Here is a 17,770-nt window from a genome sequence, read left to right as displayed (position 1 = left end):
ACGTTTGCTTTGCAAGAAGAAAAGAATTTTCTGACCAAGTCTAGTAAAGAGGTATAAAGATCTTAATGGCATTCATTTAGGATGATGTGCTAACTACTAGTGGCTTCGCCATTTGTGAGTAGTGCATTAATTGAAATGGGAATTGGACATTTGAAGGCCTTAGGAAGCTTTGACTAGCTCATCATATAAAAATATATATACACCCACATATGCCAGTGTGGGCAAATAGTGCTTAGCTTGCACATAAGAGAAAATACACACAGGAAACTAATGGAAATGGCTTGCTGCTAAATACATATGGTTAGTTAACAAGCTGTGAAGCAGTTACCTGCATAAAAGCACAGCGGATCCGCAAGTGCTGGGAAAATAAGTGCAGTTCATGCTTACAGTTTCTAATATCCCATGCTGCCAAAACTTTTCAGTAGGAATGGAAACTAAGCAGGACAGTTACAATACCCCATGCCCTGAAGTTGAGTGACTAGAAGGCCCCACCCCGATGTCACACCCATGCCACAAGAAAACCGAACAAACAGGGTAAGAACATCCAATTAGATAAACATGAGATGCACACAGAAGAATGCCCCAATAGAAATGTCTATGGAAGCCACCTGTCTGTGCTGTTTGCTTCTCCCAGGTTTCCCAGCATTATGGCTCTGCTTGTTGTTTGGATTTGACAGGGATGTGGCTTCCCAGGCTTCCACCTTCTGTACACTCATTCTTGGCAAATGCACCTAACGTGCCACGGCCTGCCTTGTTGTGAAGCCTTCAGCAACATTTCCCTGGGAACATCTCTATGCATTCTTGCAGGAAAGGAAGAGGAAAAGCCTAAAAGTCAATATATGCTCATAAGTCTGTCCACTCTCTGCTGGTCTCTAATAAACAATAGCACAGGGATGGAGGAATCCTCCTAAATTTGCTTTTGAAGAATATTTTAAAAATCAGGGACATGTTTAAAAGTGCTTTATCAGAACCTGGGAATTCTGAGTTAGGAGCACAGGAACTGTCTTCCTGGATCAGAGCAATGACCCATCTAGCCCATAGCCTGTCTTCAAGTCTGTCTGGCCAGTGTAATGCCGACAGACCCTGGTTGCCAGCGGGCGGGATTGAACCGGGGACGTCTGGAGCTCAGTGCATGAACCGCCACTGCATGAGCTAAAAGCCTATTGGCTGTAGAGCAGACTCATTAATTGCTCCCTAAGTGGTCTTGGTGCCACTAGGTGGGACAGAACACCACCCCCCAAGAGGTGTGCGGGTTACATACTTCCCCTAGCTGAGGGAGCACATCCCGAGCTTCAGTGTTCCCAGTTGAAATCCCAGACGAGCCCCCACTTGTAACACTGACAGATCACGGCGGCCGGGATCAAACTGGGGATCTCTGGAGCTTAGTGCATGAGTCCCTACCGCATGAGCTAAAAGCCAACTGGCTGTTAGCTAAGGCTGTAGAGCAAACTCAATCTCTTGCTCTCTAAATTGTCTTGGTGCCACAAGATGGGACAGAACACCACACCCAGAAGGTGTGTGGATTACACCAGCACCGGCTGCTTCAGAGGAAGGAGTAACAAACCCTGCAGTAGGCAGTTATGGGATAACCAGTCTGTAGGGAAAGTTGCCTCCTGATCCCTTCAGAGATTGGGACGCCCTGAAACATGAGAGTTTCTATCCATTCCAGAATTCATTAATTTAAAAAATATATATTTACCGTAACAATGCTGGATAGTCTTGTTCAGATAAATGTCTGGCCATGTTTCAAATTCTGCTAAGTGCTTGGCCTTAGATGTGGCAATGAGTGCCACAGACTAATTATATACGGCCTGAAAAAGTATTTCCTTTAATCAGTTTTAAATATGCTCCCTGTCAATGTCATTGGATGGCCCCTTCTTAATGTATTATGAGTAGTGCAGAGCAGAGCCCAACCTACCTTCTCTACACCAGTTGTTAGGGTGTACAGCTTTCTCATGTCCCCACTTACTCATCTCTTCTCTAAGGTAACTTAGATGTTACCAAAGTTTTCAAGTTTGAAAGGTCCCCGCAAATAGGAGGCACAATGTTCTCTACACAGGATATTTTACAACTAAAACAAAATTGGTTGCATAAGGGCAAAATTTCAATACTGTACTCTTGGGTTTTAGCCAGATTTACTGCAGCATGGAGAGTGGTAGATTTAAGCATACCAATAAAATACTGGGAATATTGCTGCTCTTATAATTCTGCCTGAGCCTTCCACGATTTCTCTCTGACACAGTATTACAGAAAAAGCCCCTGAAAAGTTATTTTTAAAAACAAACAAGATCTGTCACTAGCCCTGGTGGAGACTTGTTTGTAATTCCCCTGTGAACAGAATTCTTAGATTTCAACCTAGTAGGCCATGAAATGTACAATGTAGCAATATCAAATATCACGAGTCACTCAGCTGTCTGCTGAAATATATGTAATTTGGAAATCATATTTGTTGTTATATCCAGGACGGTGATTCATCCTTGGAGTGAAGCTGTGACTTGCCTCTGCTTGTTTTGCAATGCTGGCTGGCTTCATAACCGCATAACTGCGTGCTGTGGCTCCTACCAGATTTCTCAGCAAAAGTCTGAGCGAGGAGCAAGCTAATTCCTTGAACAATGGCATTCACTTTTAGACAATTCTTCCTGGTAGCTGCCGATTTAATGCTTGCCTTGACCCTTTCCTGCTTCCTTTATGCTTTCGTGTGCATCTGCACTGCATTCCTCACCTGCTTTGTGATCGTTTTCTCCTTGGGGATTGTGAAGAAAATGGAGAGAAATATTGACATAAAAGGGAGAGCCATTGTGATTCTAGTGTCCAACAGCTCCATCGGACGGACGTTTGCCAGGAACCTGGACGAGGCAGGTTTCAGAGTGTCTGCTGCATGCTGGCCACCTGAAAGGAACTGGGCAAAGGTTCTGAAGGAGGAGTATTCGCCAGACACGAAGCTGACACAACTCCATATAACTGAGGACGAGTATAAGATGACAATGAAAACCTTGATAGAAAAGCACTTATCTCTGAAAGGTAATATTTAGGGCAAGACTGTGGATTATGTCAATATTAGAAATGACCCCAAAGAGCACATCTGTGTATGAGGGTCCTAGTTTACCAGCAAACTAGGAAGGCAACAATACTGTAAGCATAGATCTCCAGGTATATTTATTGTTTTGCATTTTGTTCTGCTTAGACAAGGAAAATAGACTAGTCAGTTTCACTTCGCACTAAAGGGCAAAGTTTCCACCCTAGCGCTTGTGGAGGGTCCCCTAGCAGCAGGATTGATAACAATTCCATTGCACAAGGTGTGAGCAGCCCAAGGAATGAAAGGGACTGAGCCATTTGCTGTGCAGATTTTCTGCTCCTTTTTTCCATGGCAGAGGTGCATATGGACATAGAGGACTGCGGTCACCTCTGCAGAGGTAAGGTTGACAGGCTGGGCGAAAGAGCAAGAGATGAAAGAGGTTTGGTCAGTGTCCTAGGCAGAGACAACGTGCCTGGCTTTTGTTACTCAGAACCAAAATGTGGAGGGGAGGACGGGAGAGGGGGTCATGTTTGATCCTCAGCCAAAAGCACTGTTGGCTACAAGATTGCAGTTGGCTAACACCTGCAGGAGGCTAAAAGATTGCAGCACTTTGCTTTCTGATCTGGACCTCACCACAATTATCCATGGCTGGGTTGTCTCCAGATTAGATTACATGGGGCTAAACTTGAAGGCAATTCATAAACGTCACCTGGGACTGTAAGAGGCGGGCAGCCTGTTGAGGTACGTTTCTCTCAGAGAACACACAACACCTGTGCTTGGGAATCTGCCGGTGTGTTTCTGGATGCAATTTTTAAAAAGTACCAGTAGTCAACTACAAAGTGCTAAATAGTTGGGGCTCGGCTATGCCAACACCCAGAGGCAGATTAAGGTTTCATGGAACCCTAGGCCAGAGTAAGCGGGGGGCCCCTCCTGATGCCTTCCACCTGCAATTCTGCCCCCAGGCTACCCCTCCCTCCCCACAGCCCTGCCCCTGTTCCAACCACGCTCCTGCCCTCTTCCGCGCCCCCCGCCCCCCACTGCAGCCTGCAACATGTTTGCTCCTTTCTACCCTCCCCCCAATACCAGAGAAGCTCTGTCCCCCTGCTACGGCCATGGGGCTGCAGCAGAGAGTGAGAGCTCCCCCAGCCCTGAGGCCAGGGCAGGGAGTGAGAGCTTCTCCAGTCCAGGAGCCACAGCTGGGGTCTGGACGCTGGGGCTTCCCCCACCCTGCCTGGTGCTTCTGCCGGGAAGTGGGGTCAGGGTGCAGGGGCTTCCCCCGCCCCAGCTTCCCGGCGCAGTTACCTGGTTTGGGGTGCGGGGGCTTCTGCCGGGGAGTGGGGTTGAGGTGCGGGGGTGTCAATTTTTCTGGGGTCCCCCAATTGGCTGGGGCCTCTGGGCATGGGCCCTGTCGGCTCAATGGCTAATCCACTGTTGGCAACACCAACTCTCATTGTTACTGTAAGAGCTGAGAACAGAAAAAGTGTTTGGTTAACAGCCCCTTGGTTTAAATCTGAGGGGTCTGGCCATGAGATTTTGAGCAAGGGCTAATCAGCTCTGGAACGTACTTCAGTAGTTGAGTGGCAGAGCCCAATATTGCAAGGTTTCTTCATGCTCTCGGCTCTGTCTAGCCAGGAGTGCGTGTTTAATGAAAGAGGGAGAATTTTAGGTTTATGTTTGAGGGGAAGTATCCATTCTAGTGTGGGCACTGGGCCTGTTGAATTTGAATGGATCTTTGTAAGTGGTTGTACATGTGGATAGTGGTTTAGGTAGACGCCATATTAGAAATCAAAATACACAAATAAAATTCAAAAATATCTAGGGTTATAATAGTTGATACTAGCAAACTTTTTGGGATATGAAGGGATATGAAACCTCGAACTTCAGTGCTTATGCCAATCTTTAACTATTAGAGATCAGGAGACAAGTTTTGGTTCCCACAAATCAAGAAGGATGTTGATAAACTGGAGAGGGTTCAGAGGAGAACTACCGGAATGATTAAAGCATTAGAAAACCTGCCTTATAGTGATAGCCTCAAGGAGCTCAATCCATTTAACTTAACAAAGAAAAGGTTAAGAGGTGACTTGATTACAGTCTATAAGTACCTACACGGGGAACAAATATTTAATAGTGGGCTTTTCAAACTATCAGAGAAAGGTCTAACACAATCCAATGGCTGGAACTTGAAGCTAGACAAATCCAGATGTAATGTAAACCTGTACGAAATTGTTGGGTATTGTATTAAATTAACCAGAAGCTTGGTCACGTTGCAATCTGCGCAGGAGTCCTCACGGGCTTATAAACTCTACCAGAATCCCTGCAAGCGTTATGATCTCCAGCGGTGTTGCTGCAGGTCCAATATGCTTTGCTAGAGTCTGCGAATATTTTGGGACAGATCCTTAATGACATTAGGGAGCAGTTGCTTGTACCAGTAGTCCTGTTGACAGCAGTGTGTATATAGTATGACTATTTACCATTAGATAAGGAGATTCTCCAGATGAAGAGAATGCCTCATGTAAGGGAACCATTTTGTCTAGGGAGGAGGGGAAGATATAATCAGTCTACATGGCTAACAGGTTTCTTCATGGCTTAAGAAATTAGTCATGTATTTTTTTTTCAGAAGTGGCGCAGAATAGGGCAGGAGCTGGATACATACCTCAAGCTAGTGACACTCAATTATCCAGGTGCCTTGTCATCCTTGAGAAAAAGGCAGACATCACACAGACATCAGACAAGGCATACAAGCAGTCAAGAAAGTGGGGAAGTTCTGTGGCCTGTGTTATGCAGGAAGTCAGACTTGATGATCAGAGTGGTCCCTTGTGGCCTCAAAATCTATGGCTCTATCAATATTTAATGCTAAGATCATGGAAGGAGCAGTTCTAGTTAAAGATATGCTTGCATATACCCTGTGTCATCTTTGTGTCACGCATGCATGCTTTAGCTCCTTGTGCTGACATGAGTTACACATTCCTGTATTTCTCTACATGCATTCAAGTTTGCCAGCCCCCCGTGTTCAGAAAAGCATGAATCAGGTGCCCAAAAATCACGAGTGCCTTAAAAATACTGATTTTTTTTTAAAGAAATGTTGGGTCCTTTTTATTTGTCTTCTGGCTTTTGAGCCTTTAGGGTGCCCTCGGGTCACCTTTTCAAGTTTTTCTCTGCAACCATGAGAGCGAGAAACATACATTTCATTTACAGAGAGAGAGAGAGTTTCACCAAATCACATGCCTCCAGGAGCTGGGGCTCTAAGGAAAACATCCAGTATTACAAGAGTTACTGACACTGTGTATGAATGATCTGGGATCCAGCTGCTAGAGAGACTGCTGCTACTCATGTTTGTGCTGTTGTCTGGACATATTGCCTGGAACTGTTGTCTCTTGTTTCATGACCTTCAATGCTGGCTGCAAAGTGAGGCCTTGAGGGTAGCACAGTAAAGCAAGTTAAAACTGGGGAGATTCTTAAAGCTTAATATGGCTGTGAAGCAGCCCCTCTCCACTGCAGAAAAGATACAGGCAAAACAAAACACAACTCTTGCCTGTTAGCGTGATTAATTCCGATAGTGCTTGTCACCATGATACCCAGCCATCCTCCTGAACACAGGAGCTTGGAAACAATATACAAAGGGTTAGTCAAATGCTCAGTGAAAATCAGTACTTGTTGCATCCTGCCCTAGCTTTTGCCAAGTCCAGTGAATTCCAGAGGCGGCAGCTCTCAAGCAAGAGCAATCTGGTGATGTAGGTGGAGTTCTCAGATTTCTCAGATGATCTTAACGGCCGGTGCAGGGTACTGGGTGAAAGATGGTTTCAGATAACCCAGTCCCAAACTGTTCAGATTTTAAAGATCATCACCTGCAGCTTGAATGGCACCTGGTGCAGATTTGGGCACAAGTGTCATGTGTCCATGCTGGCCCGTGTCATTCAGAAGCTGGGAACTTGGGCTCTGATCCTGCAGTGAGCTCCCTGTGGGCAGATCCCCGTGGAGCCCATTGACTTCAGCAGGGCTCTATGTATGTGTACACAGCACTCCACAGCATAGAGGTGACTGCAGGATCAGGGCCTTGCATTCTAGTTCTGTTGGAGCTTCTGGGACGACTCCAGGGGGAGCCCCAAGGAGACCACTTTGCAGTGTTTTATACAGAAGATCCCACCCTTTCCTGTGTTCTAGGATAGCTCGTTTCTCTCCTCAGACAGTTCATTCCTTCTCCATTTATTGCTTTCTGTTGTTGCATTTCTTGTACCCGCCTTTTCCCTGGCTCTCCCTAAACATCCTCAGTCTCTTCAGAGGTCCCCTCTTTTCTTTTCTCCTCCATACGCTTTATTCATTCTATCCCTTGGGGTTTGATCACTTTCCTTCTATTTCTAAAGCCTCTATTTCCCTGGTCCTATTCTGATTTATTTAATTCGTTTCATTTTCCAATTTCACACTCATTCCCTCTCCCTCGTACAGTTTTTCCCCCTCTTCTTTTTCTCTGCTTTACTCTCTTTCTCTTTCACACAGCTTTCCATATCGTTCATCCAACCTTTTCCCATCACTCAGCTAACTGCTGCTTTCTACTTCCCCGGTGCCTAAGACATCACAGGAGGCAGGCAGCTCTTTGTCAAGTTGTTGAATGATGTGTACACATGAAGAAAGTTTTGCCTATTAAAAATCATGAGTTTCATCAATGGTAAAGGGAAATGCAAAATGATAAACTTCCTAGATTTTACTCTTGTCTGTAGCTGGCTGGATTGTTTTCACTGTGAACGAATTATCCAAAAGATTGAGCCTTCTTTCTATTCATGAACAGCTCATCCTGACAGGTGTGACTGCATTTGGTATTCAGAAATATTCAAAGAATAGTTTGGCCAAATAATTTAAAAGCTAGGAGCCGTTTGAAATCTCTTCATTTTGACTATTTGATAGTCAGTATGTGAAACGGATCACTTGGTATTGTTCCTGATCCCTGATTGGATGGGTTAAACTCTTTACACAGAAGAATTCATAAATAAATGATGATGATTAACGAATTGTAAATAATGAATTAGCAAGCACACTTGTTCCTGCACAAATATCATGCCCTTCTTCATAAGCACAGGTCTATTCAAATGGGGAAACATCCTTCCCTTTACAGAGAGCCTAAACAAGACATCTGCACCACCAAACACCACTCAGTCCCTAAAGACAGATCATATGGCCCAGAGAGTTTTGGTTATGCAACCAAAAGGTCCTTCTCTATTAATAGCGCAATATTATTGCTAAAAGTCCAAACACTGCCAACCATCTTAGAAATTAATGGAAATGTACTTAAATGGCATAATCAAATTAATTGAGATTTGGTCAATGTAGAGCTAAAACTGGGTTCAGGGACTATACCTGCCCCTTTGCCTCACTGCCAATACTTGTGGTTTTGCATTTACATTTAAAATAAAGTTTCTCTTTGCTGTGGCTGTGTGAAAGATTCACACAAAGAATTGGGGAAACTGACTGACTATTGAATGATAAGAGTGAAACTGACTATTAGAATGGATCGAAAATTGGACAATTGCCATCTCAATTTCAATTTTGCAAAACCATATTTTCTGTCAAAAAAAACCCCAACCCAACCAACCAAACATTGACGGAAGATTCTTGACCAGCTCTACTGACCATATGCAGAGTGGTGCTTTAATGCACAAAGCAATAAACTAAAAAACAGAGAAACATTCCCCCCCGCCAACCCAGTTTCATTCAGAAACAAGAGATCTCAGGTAATACTTATAACAATAATGAATAAAAAAAGGGTACAGACAGAAATATGACTTTTAAATTGATAGAGTCCCTTTCTAAAGCTACAATTATAATAATAGAAAGTAAAACCACATAAAGTTAGGATGATGAAGTGACACAGCTCAGATCACAATATACAAAACTAGGGAAATTCTGGGTTAAGGCTGTAACCCAATTCTTAACTCACTCCCCTTTCTATCCACTGGGCTATGCTCTGAATAAAATGCGTCAGAGAGTTCACTTTCTAGTTGCACTTCTATCTTTTATGCTTCTCTGAGGCAGCTCCTCCGGAAATTTTATTCATGAGCCATAACACCGGAGAGCAGTGCATGTCTGATTGCATCAGTCATGTTGAGCTACATGATATAAAACAATACAACATGACTGACATCACAGCCAAGATGTGGGAGAGGCGGGGGAGATGGGGGAGGGGGGAAGATACTTTAAATAAAAGCTCAGTTTTTCTGAGAAAGAAAAGGAGCAAAATATCGAATGTGCTTGAGCAGAATAATCAGGTGCAAGGGGAAAAATCTTCCCATTAACTCCAGGTGGTATGCACAGTGGGCTACATGCATGTTTGGTGTAATAATAAATCCTAATACTTTGCTGAAAAGCACAATACCATATATCTCAAAGCACATGGCAGCTGAAGGTAAGCATTATTGACCCGATGTAAGTAAGATGGTGGATGGATACACCAGCCAGGGAAAGCCAAAATCCTGTCTCAAGGGTAACCTTATTGCCACAAAAGGATTCAAAACAAGAGCAAAGTGGCTCCTATCATTTGCTTTCAGCCACCACAGGCCTTTACAGCTTTCAACAAACTGGGAGTGAAGAGAATACGCTCTTCCTCGGGTACCTTTCCTAGGCCTCTTGCCAGGTCCCCCTAGAAGCACTTTCCTCAAGGCCTTATTTCAATTCCCTGCTCACTTTCTGAGGGTGAGCCAGGAGAACTCCTTTTATTGTCTCCATCAGGGAGTCACGTGATGAGCAGCTGATTTCTCGCCATCATGTGCCCTGTCTGGAGACTGCAATTCCCAGTAACTCCTGGACTTAAAGGGGATATGCCATCATAACAGACATACCAGCTAACCCTGTGCTTAGAGATCAGTGCTTTGTTACATCCTCAAAATCAACGAGGAGTCCGGTGGCACCTTAAAGACTAAGATTTATTTGGGCACAAGCTTTTGTGGGTAAAAAACCCACTTCTTCAGATGCATGGAGTGAAAATTACAGATGCAGGCATTATTATACTGACACATTAAGAGAAGGGAGTTACCTTACAAGTGGAGAACCAGTACTGACAAGGCCAATTCAATCAGGGCAGATGTGGTCCACTCCCAATAACTGATGAGGGGGTGCCACCGGACTCCTCGTTGATTTTGTGGATACACACTAACACGGCTACCCCTCTGATACTTGTTACATCCTGTTTCACAGACAGAAAAACAGAAATACAAAGAGCTTAAATGTCGTCTCCGAGTCAATGGGTATGTCGACACAGCAGCAGGAAGATGCGATTCCCAGCTAGAGTAGACATATACACGCTAGCTCCTCTTCAGCTAGCGTGCTAAAATACTAGTGTGGCCGCAGTGATACGGACTAGCCACTCAAATACATACCCAGGGTGTCAGGTGGGATTGTCCTTGGGTGGCTAGCCCAAGCCATAGCCCGTCCTGCCATGGTCACACTGCAATATTTAGTGCACTAGCTTGAGCAGAACTACCTCATATATGTCTGGCTGCACTGGGAATTACACCTCCCAGCTGCTGTGTAGACGTACCCAAGAGGACTCAGTGGCTGACTCCCATTCCTGTGCTTTGTGCTTTTAAACCAGGGCTGAATTTGTCTCAGTATGCTGTGTAGATATGGCTTATATATTGTTACATGGGGAAAAGCAACTTCTTAACTAGGAGCGTTGCAGGGGAAAAAACCCTGATGATTTTTGAAAAATGCCATTTCCATTTGGGTGAAATTTTATTCAAGTGGAAATTTTCTGCATATCTCTAGGCCTAAGTAAAATATTTGATAATATTGATGGATGAACTCATAAGAGCCGTTTGATCTTCCATCAGCAATTTGACATCACTTCTCTGGACTGGGCCACATTGGAGTATAATGGACTGCTCACAATTTGGATTTATTTTTTCCCAATTTATTTCATGCAACTTTGGAAATATTTTGCATAAAGCTGGTTGAAGCTTAAAGCTGGTTGAATTTAAAAATTTTTCATGCAAATTATTTGAAGATTTTCATAATTTTGTATTTACCTTTTTGGCTGCAGCTCGTAAAAGTAAAGATTTTCATTAAAAGTTTCTAAATTTTTTGCAATACCTTTTCATCATCTTTTAGTCCGCTCTAATATGAAGTATGTAATGCTAGAACTTTTGGAGAACCGGGATTCTAGCTTGGATCCATGTCTAATTGTGTTTCAGAACAGTTAAGTGTTATATGGCTCAGATTCGCCTCATTTTTTATCTAAATGCAGCGGCTACTTGCAATATTTATTTTTAAACGGAGTAATGTCACCTTTATTTGTGTGCAGAGAAATACTATGAAATAACAGGAAAATGAATTGTAAAAGTTAACACAGCTCATCTCATGTCAATTGGACAGGCATGTATGGGCTGATGAAGAAGCCTTCGGTCCTGATGTGGGAAGAACAGGAGCCAGACACAAACAGATTCTCTGAGGGAAAAACTTCTTATAAATGGAAGGATGTTTGCAGAACTCCAGGTAGGATAAACTTTAGCCAGTCGAGCACATCTGAATATGTTGCTCCTCTTAGTCCCTCTCTAGACTTGGCGGGGGTGGGGGGAAGTATTGAAAAAAAAAATGTGTAAGCCTATTTGTCTTAATGGAGACTGTTTTTAAACATCACTTAGCACCTCCGATGACAGGGTTCAATATCTTTAAAAATGTTGTAGCTGCTCCTGGTCAACTTTAGACTCCACCCCTCACGATGGTTGACCATAACTAGCTTTGAAAACGTATTTAAAATCACCCATTTGAAGACACACACATTCTTTTCTAATCTAGGCAGGGCCTTACTGTAATTAGAATTTGGCAAATAATTGATTTTGCAGTTCAGTGGCCAAACTGGGTGAGAGAAGGGAGAGACTGATTCAGCTTGAAGGATATGTTTCATTTAATTCTTGGGTGCCCCCCCTTTTAAAGTTAATTCTTGCTAAATTTCAAAACAAAAAGTGGTAACATTTTGTTTTGAAAATATTTTTTTAAAATCACTTTTTTGGCTCTTTTTTTTAACCCTGATGGAGGTTTTTTTTCCCCATCAAAACTCTTCGCTGAATTTGACCCAAATTTATTAACAAGTTTGGTCAACCCGACGCTTTGTTTTTCAGCAGATAAACTGTTTGCTGAAAAAATTCCACCCAGCTCTAGTTGTAATGTGAGTAAATCATCTAGGGCCTAATCCTCTGAGGTGCTGAGTGCCTTTGGTTCCCACTGCTGTCATGGTTGTTGACATTTAAGCGAATGGGGCTGAAGAACAAGTCACAGAGATTCTCGACAGTCTCAGTATCTTAAAGGATCTGGCCTTTATCTGGGGAAGAGTTTTCCTCATGTTTTGCTTTTCATATAGTGGACTAAATAAAAAATTGGTAAGCTCGTAAGGACTTATCTAGACTAATACTTAGGTTGCGGCAAGCTGAGGTGCAGATCTACCCTGCACTAGTCTGCTGGGAACTCAGGGTACGTCCACATCTGAACTGGGAGGTGGGATTCCAAGCTCACATCGATGTACCTCTGCTAAGTCTGCTTGAGCTAGTGTCTAAATATAGCAGCGTGTCTGCAGTTGCATTCTTCTCTTTGCAGCCTTCCTCATGGCACTTCTCCTTCTCCCTGTGAACTATGGGGTGACTCTTGCAAAGAAGAAAAGCCTGCAGTTACTTACTAGCCCGCTGAAGTCCAAAAACTGACAGGTGAGACAACATCGGCATCTTAGATACATCCAGCCTGGCAGAGGGTCCACTCATGTCACACTCCTGAGCAGACGCTGCCCCTGCCCCAGACTCCAAAAATCAGGGTCATTCCAAAATCTGGGGAGTTTAGACTTGAGGCTATTTTCAACCCTTTTAAAATAGGGGCTGTTTGCAAAAGTCACACCTGGATTTGGTTTTTGATTTCCAGTGGCCCCAAGATCTGATGGTGTTTAGACTCAGGGTTTTGGTTTGGGCAAATCTCTAGTATGGGGACATGAGACTGCAAAGAATGCCTGAAATTCTCCCTATCCTGTCAGGCATCTGTCCTTGCTTTGGAAATTCTATCCTGAAAATTCACTGGGTCTGATTCTGATCTCTCTTACACCAATATGAATGAGAAGGAACTTCCCTGATTTCACTAGATGTACATTTACAATGTTGTTTTAACCTTGTTGGTTCTAGGCTATTAAGCAAGGTGGGTGAGGTAATATATCTTTTATTGAACCAATTTCTTTGGTGAAAGAAACAAGCTTGTGAGGACGGAGGGGTCAGATGTGGAGTGATCACTTTGTGAAAAATGTTCACCCATCCGTGATATGGTGTTTTTGTCTCTTATTTTCTCTGTGAGTTCATTGGAGAGCAGAATTATTGTCTTGTGTTACCCACATAGTTGTTACTGGAGCATTTAGTGCGCTGGACAAGGTATTTTGTGATAGGTATGTGTAAGACCCAGGGATCTTGAAAGGTGTGTTGGGGGGTATTGATCATCATAGCAGGGGTCATATGTCTCAGTCCTCATCCTCAAAGGAAACCCGCAGAACACCTTCAACAGATGACTCTGGGAGCTTAAATTCATAACTTTGCTAGACACTAAAAATCATGGACATAGAAGAGACACTGGATTTATGGCTCTGTAAGCGTGTGGGACTCACCCCTGTGGTGCCTCCTGCTGGTGTCCTGGGAATTAGCTCTACTTCCAGCCTTGGAGTGCCCTCTGCAGGCCGGTATCCCGCTTAGGCCAGGCCTCCGTGTCCTTCCCGGACCCGGTGCCCCTTGCACCCCAGGGTGCTGCCCCCTGGCAGTAACCCCTCACTTCCAGGGTCTCCCCTCCCCAAGGAACCCCCACCCCCTATCCCTACCTCGCCTCAGTCATAGGCTACTGCCAGTCACCAGCGAGCCCCCGTGCCCTGGGGCAGACTACAGTATAAGCCCCTCATCACAGGCAAGGTTGGGTTTGGACCTGCTGCCTCTGTCTAACCTGGGGCTGTCCCCTGCAGCCCCCATACATGTTTGGCCTAATACTAGGCCGCAGCCTGGGGCTTCCCTGGCTGGAGCTCCCCCAGCTCCTCAGGCCCTTCCCCAGCCCTGCTCCAATCTAGGTACTCTGCTTAGGTTCCTGCAGCCAGGTCCCTCCCTCTCAGAAGCTAGAGAGAGTCTCTTTATATGGCCAGCCGAGTCTGTTTGGGGCATGGCCAGAGCTGAAGCTGCCTCCCACTCAGACCAGCCTAAGGCTCCCAGCCCCAGCCCTCTCCAAGGGCTGGCTTTTAACCCCTTTGGGCCGGGAGTGGGTGACCACCCCGCTACAGGCTCATTAAAACGATGTGTAACCCACTAACCCTGCTTTGTCCTATGACTGCAGAGAAGTTAACTGCCCAGTTCGCCTTGAATGGTCTCTTGCAACACACGTTAACGCCCTATGCTAAACAATCTGTTCCACCCTGTATTTAGCTGTCACCCTCTGAGTACATTTCCTAGACCCGAAGAAGAGCTCTGTGTGAGCGCAAAAGCTTGTCTCTCTCACCAACAGAAATTGGTCCAATGAAAGATATTACCTCACCCACCTCACTAGATGTATGCCAATATTAACTTTTTCCTGCAAAGCCCATGTGCTTTAATCTATGTCACATCAAATAATGTCACCTATTCTTACGCTACCAAAAAACCACCAAGGCAGAGCCTTCCTCTGAGTCTCCCATTGGGTTCTGGGTTGCTTGTTTGTTCAAGGCTCAGTTCTGCTCCTGCAAGCACTTCCACTGAAATCAGTGGGACAACTTAGGAGGGAAGAAACCAGTCCGCACGGGTGGCAGAATCAAGGCTTTAGACTGTAAACTACTTGGGGTGAGGACAATGGGCCAAATTCCTGTGGAATTCTGCAGTCAGTGGAGTTACTGTGGATTTGGATTGGTGTCAGAGCAGAATTTGTCCAGGCCAAACTCTAATATTGGGACATAATGATGTGCAACGTGCCTCGAACTCGGGACCTGAACTCGCCACCTATTGGTTTCCACAAGGAATTTAAGGTGCTTGTTCTGAACTATAAACCCCTAAATGGCCTGTGACCTGTCTGCATGATGCGCCTTCTCTCCCCCATTGCAATGCTAGCACAGTTGCAGGCAGTGGAAGCCCTCAAGATGGAACCGACGGGAAGAAAAGCTGCCAGCAAGGCGTGCTCCATGAGGGTCCCTCGACTTTGGGACTCACGCTCCTGCTTGGTCCAAGGTAGCCAGAGAGTGTTGACCATGAGGGTATACAGCAAAGGCCCATTTATTTACCCATGCTTTTGGGGAATGAGGAATAGGGTAGAGACTGCCTTTGTGCACTCACCACTGACTGGCTTTATTCGTTAAAGGCGAGGAGAGGCTCCTGGTTCTGTATATATGAACATACTTCTTGGGGGTGGTAAAAGCACCTCAGAGGTATTCATATAATCCCATTGATTTCAGTGAGAATTAGGCACCTAAATAGCTTTGAGGCTCTGGGCCCTAGAGCCTGATCAAAAGCCCAGTAAAGTTAATGAGAGTCTTTGTATTGACTTCAATGGATTAGACCTCAGAGCTTGGCATAGATGCTTTTTGAAAGAAATTTTAGAAATGGAAATAAATATCAACTTCTCTCTCATTTGGTCTGCACACGCTCACCAGTGGCTGTGCCATAGTAGTGATGTGATATGGATTGGAAAACAGTTCAGTCGGAATGGAATAATTTGCATGAAATCAGAGTGAATGGAATTATTCACTGCTGAAGAAAGATTAATTCCCCCCCCCCCAAATACATTTATTTCAGCATGGAAGGAAACTTGTGGAATGACTCAACGGGTTACTAATGCCGCAGTGAAAAGGAGATGCAGGGAGGAGTAACTTGGAATGGAACTGACTGATTCCTGACTTGCAAGAATCAAGTGCTGAATGGTGTCTTCAAACTTAGTCATAAGACAATGAGAAAACATTGTGAATTAGATCTGGATGGAAGACTATTCCCCTAATTGTATTGGAGGTCTGCTTTCAAATCACATTTGTAACTGAGAATATGGTGAATGTTGAAATTGTACTGGGATAAATGATCTAAGATGGAAGGAAATAATGAAAAACTCCTGAAAGACTACTGAACGTTAAGCTTTCGACATATGCTGTGCTATGACTTGGCTTAATTGATGGACAAACTGTTGGTCTTTCATCTCTCAAATTGCAACTCAGAATTATCATTACACATGTGAAATGTAGTCCAGTCCCAGCCCACAGAAAAAAACGGCAGTTAAATGTCAAACTGAGCCAAAACTAACCATTTTAATTCAACCATGTCAAAAAGTTTTGTTTTGATTAAAGCTGTTAAAACATTTCATTTCAACATTTCTGAATTGAAAGTTTTGGCTAGAAACCAAAAATGTTTGGCCTTTGGTTTTTCACCAAAAAGTCAAAATTTTCTGTGGTAAGCAGACTTTAAAAATGTTCCACTGAAACTGTTTTTCAACTGCAAATTGGGTGTTTGACTACATGCGTTTTTTTGTTTTTTAATCAGCTCTGGTGAGCAACAACATTTTGTCCGGAAATTCCTTGTGCAGTTTTAGATGGATAATGTATTCTTTATTTTCTCCACTAAACTGTTGCATGTCATTGATGTGGGCTTTTAAATAGCTGCTGTTTCATGGATGGTTAAATGATACCTATTTGTATTCACACTGGTATGTACAGCCTGATTGTACAGTCCTTATTTGAACAAAACACCTGTTGGCTTCAATGGAAATTGTTTGCTTAAAGACATTATGATAGACTATAATTGTTTATAATGCTTTATGATCCTTTGAGATAAAAGGAACTATACATTTATAAAATTATGGCTTTAAGGCAATTCTGTTGTGAAACCCAGTTATGATATACCTTCCCTAAAATTATAATACAAATTAGCTACATCAAAGTAATGCAGAAGTTATATGTTGAGATTTTCGAAGCTGTCTAGGGGAGCTGAATGCTCAACTCCCTTCAGTTTTAGTGGGAGTCAGCCACCTAAATTCTTTAAGCAGTCTTGAAACTCAGTCATAATGTATAACATTGACATAATTCACTGTTAAAGCTAACACCTTAGCACACCTATTGTTGCCATATGTCCCTATTTAAAAGCCAAAGGGCAACCTAATTTTGCCAGACCAAAACAAATACACAAAAGTCAGAGCTGGTCAAAATTATTCCTTTATTTTTTTTAAAAAAGGTTTTTTTTCCTGCAGCAAATGTTTCTTTCCCCCCTCCATACCCCCCTCCAAAAAAATAGAAAAATGGAAAAGGAGAGAAAAAGCCTAAAAAATGAAAGACACCTTCATTTTAGGTTTCAAAATAATTTTCATGTTTTCAATTGTTTTTTTTGGCAGAACACTGAAAAAATTCAAGAGCTTTGAGAAAATTTTCTGGAAAACAATTCCCCCCTCACCCCCCCCAAACAGACTCACCATTTTCCAGCCAGCTCTAATGAAAATGCAGCTGGCTTACAAATGTTTGGTCCCATGGCAACTAAACCCTCGAATTCAAGAGCTGACAATGGAAATGACAGCTGACCACTCAAGCCCTGAACCTTCTCCCATTGAACTCAATGGCAAAATGCCCAATAATGTCACACGTGCAGGACCAAGCTGTAAATACACCCACCTTTCCTGGGTAACCCTCTCAGAATGTTTCCCAGCCAAAAGGGTTTATTTACATTATGTGAGCACTGACATTCTTTCCATTTTCAAAAATATCATCATGGCAGATGTTATCAACAAGTCACATTCTTTGCCAGCTGCCTTTATCAAAGCCACAGTCCC

At 43.6% G+C, this 17,770-nt stretch overlaps 1 protein-coding gene across 1 annotated transcript in view; it reads left to right on the top strand.

Moving 5' to 3' along the window:
* LOC141984245 (uncharacterized) overlaps positions 1 to 16,224 on the top strand; it is a 48,262-nt gene extending 32,038 nt beyond the window's left edge. Inside the window, exons 2-5 of the mRNA XM_074947181.1 lie at positions 2,463 to 3,021; positions 11,375 to 11,494; positions 12,593 to 12,699; positions 15,763 to 16,224. Coding sequence (XP_074803282.1) covers positions 2,613 to 3,021; positions 11,375 to 11,494; positions 12,593 to 12,696 — 633 coding nt within the window. The 5' untranslated portion in view covers positions 2,463 to 2,612 and the 3' untranslated portion in view covers positions 12,697 to 12,699; positions 15,763 to 16,224. The remainder of the gene's footprint in view (positions 1 to 2,462; positions 3,022 to 11,374; positions 11,495 to 12,592; positions 12,700 to 15,762) is intronic.
* Positions 16,225 to 17,770: the final 1,546 nt, after the last annotated feature.

The sequence above is a fragment of the Natator depressus genome, chromosome 3 (assembly GCF_965152275.1).
Source record: "Natator depressus isolate rNatDep1 chromosome 3, rNatDep2.hap1, whole genome shotgun sequence".
Taxonomy (NCBI): domain Eukaryota; kingdom Metazoa; phylum Chordata; order Testudines; family Cheloniidae; genus Natator; species Natator depressus.
The sequence above is the reverse complement of the archived record's forward strand: the minus strand, read 5'-3'. Positions and strand labels throughout refer to the sequence as shown.